The 8,662-nt window shown below is 36.5% G+C and overlaps 1 protein-coding gene across 3 annotated transcripts; it reads left to right on the top strand.

Annotated features, from left to right (window-relative positions):
- Positions 1–1,134: 1,134 nt before the first annotated feature.
- Positions 1,135–8,582, top strand: fgfr1op2 (FGFR1 oncogene partner 2). Of its 3 annotated transcripts, none has more exons than XM_066705452.1 (6): positions 1,135–1,181; positions 2,068–2,204; positions 2,648–2,765; positions 3,294–3,436; positions 5,652–5,765; positions 6,328–8,582. In XM_066705452.1, exons 2-6 carry the CDS (start codon positions 2,070–2,072, stop codon positions 6,463–6,465), a joined length of 648 nt encoding a protein of 215 aa, XP_066561549.1. In that variant the 5' UTR covers positions 1,135–1,181; positions 2,068–2,069; the 3' UTR covers positions 6,466–8,582. The 3 variants fall into 3 exon arrangements, with proteins under 3 accessions (XP_066561549.1, XP_066561548.1, XP_066561547.1); XM_066705451.1 differs by having other exon boundaries at positions 1,171–1,260; XM_066705450.1 differs by lacking the exon at positions 1,135–1,181 and adding an exon at positions 1,278–1,305.
- The last annotated feature ends 80 nt before the right edge of the window (positions 8,583–8,662 follow it).

Here is an 8,662-nt window from a genome sequence, read left to right as displayed (position 1 = left end):
CACTTTTGTTGACAGAGACAAGCTCCCAATAAAGGATTTTGTTATTTTTCACACATTGACATTGATGTTCTTGTCATTATCATTATCATTATCATTTTATATCCTACTAGAGTCTGAGTCAGAAAAAAATATTGTATTTTGAAACTGACTCCTGTCTGGAAAACCTAAAACTGAACATGAGAAGCAAAGCAATCAACATAGGATTTCTGTCTGGCCCACCACACCTACAAATAATTAAGGGTGGTGGTGGGGGGAATGTAATATTCATGGCACTGTAATTAAATACATAGCTGTTTATAAGTTCATCACCAAGGCATCTGTCAGTGAAATGGTAAGTTGTAATAAACATTTATCTGAAAAAATATGATAAGTAAAGTAAGTAGTAAGACAATACTAGGATATTTTACATATAATACAAATTATGTAATTCTTCCATTCTCTACCTCAACCCAATCTGCCCTCTGTCCCTACCCTCGTTTATTTTTTTGGGACACCTTTGTTGTAAAAGGTTGCAAAACTATGTAAATTAAGTGTTTTTATTAATATTTGTAACGCAAGGCATTTGTATTTGAATACTTTGTAATAATGTTCAATGTTATATATTGGTCACAAGATACTGTGATCTGCTATGTTGCAGTTACAAAATAGCTATAAGTAAAAAAAAAAAAAAAAAAAAAAAAAAAAGATTCAAAAGGTTGTCCTTTTACTTTTGCTAAAGACCTGATTATACTCCAGTTCTATACTATATTCATCTTGCTCAAGACAATGGGCTAAATGTGAACAGGTGCATTGAAATCGTCTTGTAATTATTTCAGTTTCTGTAACATATGCTGCATAATAAATTGCCTAAATATTGAAATTGCGGCTTTTCGTCTTTGAGAATACAACTTATTTATGAATATAACATGATTTCGTTAAAACAATAGGCTAACAATTAAGTCTGCAATATTTTATACATTTATACATGAAGTTGTGTGTTGTTTCTCTTTAACGGAGATGCAATATTTCTATAGAAGTAACAGAGCAATTGCAATGCTATAGCGCTGTACACCACAATCCGCACACCGCTGCTCTTACGGCCCGCTCTGCACGATTACTGTTTGACACAAACGGAAGTAGTAGATATAAACAGAGGAAATAACTTCCGGGTACAGAAGGGTCGCTGCTGTGCGCCAGATAAGGTATGAAATGGTTAAGAGCTGTGACAGTTAAAATTTGGAAAAGCAGCAGGTTAAAGGGAGACACAAGAAATCCACATACGTAAGAAATACATTGAATCTGAGACGAATGTGATGTATATTTCAGGTGTCTATAATCTTTAAGTTTCTATGATTCTGTTACCAATGTTAGTACACTGGGCTAATTGTACAACTTTATAACTGGGTAATGAAATATTCTGATGTTTTGACTGGGTCAATTCGCTGTCACCCTTAAATTAACAAATACAAATGTACTTACTAGTGCAATTAGTTGATTATTGTAATGTACAGACAGGTATAAGTCTATTAGATAATGAAGCAACTTGTGCCAGCTGAGCTATGTGTTGCAATCGAGTGGATCTTCTGTTATTTATTATTGTTAATGTATATCGTTAAAAATGATATTTTCCACTGAACAGTTCACGCTTAAAAGTAAGTTGCGCGTTTAAGTCCATGTTGATTTGAAATTGAATTAAAATAGAAACCTCATCGTACTTGTAATGGTAGGAATCGCAGTCTAAACCGGAAATTGATACATATAAGTTATAACTTAAAATGTAGTGTCTTTAGTGTATTGTTTGCAGATTAACAGCAGTGTATAGGCACAATACATTGGTATATTGACCTGTATACTAAGGTGACAGACAGCCTGGGTTGGTAATACTACATGATCGGACGGAAAGTATTTGATCTCTTCAGCAATAACTTGTTCTTTAATGCAGGCTAGTTGCATTGGTGTGATATCTGACAGCAAGTGTGAGTAGCAGCTACATGTATTCAGGGTTACTGCTGACTGAATGCAGTTCAATGAAATGCTTTGGGAGATTGTAAGCTGCAGTTATTAAAATGCTTGAATGTATTGTTGTAGAAATGAGCTGTACAATAGAGAAGGTCCTCTCTGACGCTAAAGCCCTAGTGGATAGGCTGAGGGACCACGATAATGCTGCGGAGGTGCTGATCGAGCAGACCACTTCACTCAACAAGCGAGTTGAAGCTATGAAACAGGTAAGCTGGTCTATCCATGTTATGTATCTATTTATCTATACATCAATCTCATGGATGTATTTGTTTAACCATCAGATTATCTATGGGAGATAATATTAATGTCACAGTAGACCTGTCTGCTTTGGTTTAACATAAATGTTGAATATTAAGCCTCCCAGACTCTCAAACAATGAAACGAACAAATTAATTGAATATCTGCATGCTTCCATCAATTGTTTGTAATCTGATATTGAATTCTAATAATAAAAAGCAAAAAGAGACCTAATAGTAAGTTTACATTATATTGACTTTCAACAATTACATTCTCGCATTGGATAAGCTCTTCCATTTACAACCAATAGTGTTTCTGTTTTTTCTTGTTGTTTTCAGTATAGACATTTGAATCATTAGTACAAGGTATAACGTGAAAGTTCAGGTACAATATGTGTTTGCTTTCCCTCCAGTACCAGGAGGAGATTCAGGAATTGAATGAGGTGGCAAGGCACCGGCCCAGATCCACTCTGGTGATGGGAATCCAGCAGGAGAACCGGCAGATCAGGGAACTGCAGCAAGAAAACAAAGGTAGCGCCCACATGTGCAGTTGTATATTTACTATTTATTGATTCTGCAGTTTACTTTACTATTTACTTTCACTGCTGTATATTTACTTTATCATTTACTTGTGCTGCTATGAAACATACAGAGACCCACTTGAAAGATTAACTTGCTTTTTTACTTTTTTCTTTTTCAGACAATTAGGATAGCCAGTTTTCAACATTTCATTCTATCCTCTTGTATTTTAAACTGTTGTTTGCATTGTTCAGCCAATCCCATTTCTTACTTAAATTATGGATATCAGACTAATTTAAATTTTGCTTATAATTTAAACAGAGTGGGAACTTAGTTACCAGACAGCTGAGAGAATGTTTAATAAAATAGCTACAAATAACAAAACATAAACTGTTTATCATTAGCATTTAGAGAAGGCTATATTTCAGTTGGTCAGCATTGAACCTACTAGAGCAGAGGTAGTCAAACTATGGTCACATGTTCCTTTCAGATGGTCTGGGCAAACACCTAAGATGTTATATTTTGAATTTGTTCTTCCAGAGTTGCGCACGTCGTTGGAGGAGCATCAGTCTGCTCTTGAACTCATAATGAGTAAATACAGAGAGCAGGTGTTCAGGTTGTTAATGACCAGCAAAAAAGATGATCCCATTATAATTACCAAGCTGAAAGAACAGCACTCCAGTGTAAGTACAATTTTCATTATTAGCCACTGGGGAATTTTCTCCCCTTTACTTTTTTTCTAGAAATACTTAATTTCAAAAATTACATTCAAGATTCAACTCATATGAGAGCATTTGATATGTTTTTCCATTTGTTAGCACCACTATATCTCTAAGCAGAGTACTGGGGTTTTAATAATTTCTTCTTATAATAGCTCTGCTTGTTAAAATGAATGTTTTTTTATATATATATATATATATATATATATACATACATACATACAGTGAGGGGAAAAAAGTATTTGATCCCCTGCTGATTTTGTACATTTGCCCACTGACAAAGAAATTATCAGTCTATAATTTTAATGGTAGGTGTATTTTAACAGTGAGAGACAGAATAACAACAAAAAAATCCAGAAAAACACATTTCAAAAAAGTTATACATTGATTTGCATGTTAATGAGTGAAATAAGTATTTGATCCCCTATCAACCAGCAAGATTTCTGGCTCCCAGGTATCTTTTATACAGGTAACAAGCTGAGATTAGGAGCACTCTCTTAAAGGGAGTGCTCCTAATCTCAGCTCGTTACCTGTATAAAAGACACCTGTCCACAGAAGCAATCAATCAATCAGATTCCAAACTCTCCACTATGGCCAAGACCAAAGAGCTGTCCAAGGATGTCAGGGACAAGATTGTAGACCTACACAAGGCTGGAATGGGCTACAAGACCATCGCCAAGCAGCTTGGTGAGAAGGTGACAACAGTTGGTGCGATTATTCGCAAATGGAAGAAACACAAAATAACTGTCAGTCTCCCTCGGTCTGGGGCTCCATGCAAGATCTCGCCTCGTGGAGTTTCAATGATCATGAGAACGGTGAGGAATCAGCCCAGAACTACACGGGAGGATCTTGTTAATGATCTCAAGGCAGCTGGGACCATAGTAACCAAGAAAACAAATGTTAATACACTACACCGTAGGACTGAAATCCTGCAGCGCCCGCAAGGTCCCCCTGCTCAAGAAAGCACATGTACAGGCCTGTCTGAAGTTTGCCAATGAACATCTGAATGATTCTGAGGAGAACTGGGTGAAAGTGTTGTGGTCAGATGAGACCAAAATCAACTACACCGCATCAAAGGGACGATGGACGGGGCCATGTACCGTCAAATCTTGGGTGAGAACCTCCTTCCCTCAGCCAGGGCATTGAAAATGGGTCATGGCTGGGTATTCCAGCATGACAATGACCCAAAACACACAGCCAAGGCAACAAAGGAGTAGCTCAAGAAGAAGCACATTAAGGTCCTGGAGTGGCCTAGCCAGTCTCCAGACCTTAATCCCATAGAAAATCTGTGGAGGGAGCTGAAGGTTTGAGTTGCCAAACGTCAGTCTCGAAACCTTAATGACTTGGAGAGGATCTGCAAAGAGGAGTGGGACAAAATCCCTCCTGAGATGTGTGCAAACCTGGTGGCCAACTACAAGAAACGTCTGACCTCTGTGATTGCCAACAAGGGTTTTGCCACCAAGTACTAAGTCGAAGGGGTCAAATACTTACTTCCCTCATTAACATGCAAATCAATTTATAACTTTTTTGAAATGTGTTTTTCTGGATTTTTTTGTTGTTATTCTGTCTCTCACTGTTAAAATACACCTACCATTAAAATTATAGACTGATCATTTCTTTGTCAGTGGGCAAACGTACAAAATCAGCAGGGGATCAAATATTTTTTCCCTCACTGTATATATATATATATATATATATAATTGATGATGAAAACCTCATAAGTGCAAGAAGTTTTACAACATAGCTCTGGAAAACATTTAGACCACTGCAAAATGATCAGTTTCTCTGGTTTTGCTATTTATAGGTATGTGTTTGGGTAAAATGAACATTTTTGTTTTATTCTATAAACTACTGACAACATTTCTCCCAAATTTAAAATAAAAATATGAATGGAATGGAATGGCTGCCATACATGTAGAGATGCTGATTTAAGAAAGTTTTGCCGTGGTCTCTTAATTTTTTCCAGAGTTGTATATATAATCAGCTCCCAAAAGTGTATTGCAGTAAAAGCAAACGGAGGTAAATTGGATTTCCCAAGTCAAGGGAGATATTTCTTCCAAGCAGTTAGAATACATTTATTTTGTTTGCCAGCTGGTAATGCTGTGTCTCATTGGTACAGCTTGCAGTGCAAAACTAGTAGAACTTGAATTAGTATAATCTGTCAACATTATGTTTGCAGGAAATGCAAGCTCACATAGATAAGATCAACGAAATGGCAACGGTCATGAAAAAAGCCATTGAGCTGGACGAGGGGCGTGTCTATGAAGACGAGGAACGGATCAAACAATTAGAAGTCAGTGTCTAGATCTTTCTTTCTTTCTAGATTGTCACCTTGTGTAAAATGGGCACAATTCATGTGAAAATAATGAATCTGTTAAGCGTAGAATCTAAGATGAATGTGCAATGATCCCTGACATGCCTAATGTCTTTTCCTTTAATTTTGTATTTTTTTTCCATTGTGAAATAAAATGGCGTTAGAACTTTTCTTGCTCGCCTTGAAAGGCCTGGGTTTAATTCAATCAACACAGACAGTTGCATATTCTAAGCCTAGTTCTCAATGACACCTTAGTGTTGGGGACATGTAAAAAGTCTTCAACAGGCACAAAAGCCTCAGTCTAGGAGAGATAATTTGTATTTTGGAGGTTGGGTATGAGAACAGAAATAACCGTAAATAAATGTGTGTGTATGTATGTATGTGTGTGTATATATATATATATATATATATATATATAAATTGATTCAATATCACTGTCCTACTTATAAATGTCCTTCATAAAAAACAAATAAATCTATAAGTGTGTGAATGTGTCTGATAGTTATTATCATCATCATTTTTATCATTATACTTTTTCCAGCTGGAAAACAAAGGCCTGAGGGAGCTACTCAATATCAGCCGAGAAGCCTTCTTAACCCTGAAGAAAGAGGATACGTCAGAGAGCACCTCGCTGTCCGGCTTAGTAACGAGTACTGACCTGAGCCAGAGGAAGAGCTAGACGATCCAGAGAGCAACACACTTTCATCTCGCAGATCATTAACAGCATGCTAACCAGACTGGGGAAGCCAGACCCGGTTCCCACACTCACTCAGCACGGTCACAGGGTACTAGCAAGATGTGCATCCCACTGAGGCACAGGTCAAGAGCCTCTCCCTCTCCCTCTTTTTTTTTTGTTCTGTTTAATTTTATATAATTGGATGTGAAAGCTAAGCATATCCTTTTGGCATGGTTGTGCAAAGCATTGTTAATGGACAGCTTATTTTATCTCCCTTTCTTGCTCTTTTTACGATTTTTTTAAATTACTACATGTACAGTGAGGTGCATGGATCTTTCAGAGCGGCTTCCATCTGCTTCCATATGCAAAGTGGTGAATGAACAAAATGTATCTTTTTCTTTGTTTGCTCATTGTACTTTTAAATGATGGTGTATATAGGTATTTCATGGGTATGTGTATGTGCAGGAATCTGTTAATATATTAACTATTTTATAGTGTTGCAGTTGCTAAGAATATGGAAGCTGTGTGGGTGGGTTAATTCTGGCTACGATGGGGGCGTGCAGATGCTGTATTTGTAACATGGATGAATGCGCCAGGTGTGTTGTATGGAGACATCAAAGAGAAAAGATGGGTAGAAAACATTTCTGTGAAACAAATATGTAAGATAAATCTGATGGGGTAAATTCAAAGGACAAATTAACAAAGAAGCCCTGAATTGAGATGACTGTAGCTCAACATGGAAATATCAAACTGATCTTGGGCAATGTCCTGCATCACAGCTCCTATGGGGAAAACCGGAGACAGGGCACTTTCTCCATAGTCAGGTGATGTCCCGTTTGATTTGCTGTGTGTAAGCAAGCTGAAAAAAGCATTTCAAAATACAACATGATAATGCTATTAAGTAATTTATTTTTCTAATTACAAATTTAAAAGATTTTCATATACAAGGCATTTGTATTTAAGTGTTTGTTTGTTTATGGAGAATAAATACCTTTATTAGTCTGCTTCTCACATATACCCATGCTTTTCTGCATGATTTATAATGATGAGAATCCAAGTTGTGTTGGGGAGTGTGTAGCATTAAGGAACTGTGCTGTGTTGCTGGGCCATCCAGTTCAACTCTGGGTAGGGCTTCAATGGAATTACCACAGCCTGAAAAAATCATTATTGATACATGGAATATGGAATACATGCTTGTTTTTGAGACAGATTTTAACATTCAGATTGCTGAAGGGTTTTTATGATTTCTTGGGACCATTGCTTTCATTTTTGTGTTAAAATTGAAAACAAATCTCAGTAAGACTCATTAATGAAACTTCTACAAAGTCTCTTGCAGAAAACAGGATCTGTTCCCCTAGATTGTGTGTAGCTCTTGATCTCAGTTTTAACCATTTACTTTAGAGGACTGATCGTAAATTAATCTTTTCCCAGAAGCAAGAAGGAACCTATCTATAGGGCTGGTTTCACAGACCCAAATTAGCACTAGTCATGGACTACACAATTTTATATTAGAGTAGTGCTACATTAATCAAGGTCTGTGAAACCCACCAAAAGTGTAATATTTTGACTTCAGGGCAAATTGTTGCTTGGTTTGTCCCATCCCGTTTTAAAAGCAGTGTGCTACGCATTTCCCACAATGTCCTATAACAGCATGTCTTAAAGCATAACCTAATTTAATCCTCACATCCAAGAATAGTCTCAAATCTATAGATATCTGCTGCTGTATTCTAGAATCTTATGTAGTTTCAGTGAGAGATATCCGCTAGATAATGTGTGCCCTGTTCATCAAAATTCAGTTTGGTATATAACCATCAAATGGAGCAAAGAACAATGAAGACTTTAAATAGTTTATGTGTAGAATTTAAAATCACAAATTAAATCAACATCAGTTCTCAGTGCTGCAAGTCACAAAATGTTTACTGGCGAGATATTTATATGAAAAAATACATAAAAATGGTTTTGTCTTTTTAAATTGTGAAATAATATTCTATTGTACAGAAGTTCATTCCAAATGTAACAATGCTTGAACTTGTTTGCCAAGAGGGCCTCTTGCTGTACAGTAACACTGGATGTTTATATTTTGTTGAATACAGAAATCTAATAAAATGAGAACTATCGCACACTGACTCTTGTATACTATGCAAATTGAGGAACAGAGCACAGGATTTGTAATAACTTGCTGTATGCTCAAACAAAACAC

The sequence above is a fragment of the Amia ocellicauda genome, chromosome 5 (assembly GCF_036373705.1).
Source record: "Amia ocellicauda isolate fAmiCal2 chromosome 5, fAmiCal2.hap1, whole genome shotgun sequence".
NCBI classification, from domain to species: Eukaryota; Metazoa; Chordata; class Actinopteri; order Amiiformes; family Amiidae; genus Amia; species Amia ocellicauda.
Note: the sequence above shows the minus strand (reverse complement) of the source record. Positions and strands in the feature narration are given on the sequence as shown.

Excerpts from the sequence above, each read along its gene's own strand:
- fgfr1op2 (XM_066705450.1), top strand. Across the intron at positions 2,766-3,293 it reads ACTGCAGCAAGAAAACAAAG|AGTTGCGCACGTCGTTGGAG; the intron begins GTAGCGCCCACA and ends TTGTTCTTCCAG. Across the intron at positions 5,766-6,327 it reads AACGGATCAAACAATTAGAA|CTGGAAAACAAAGGCCTGAG; the intron begins GTCAGTGTCTAG and ends TACTTTTTCCAG.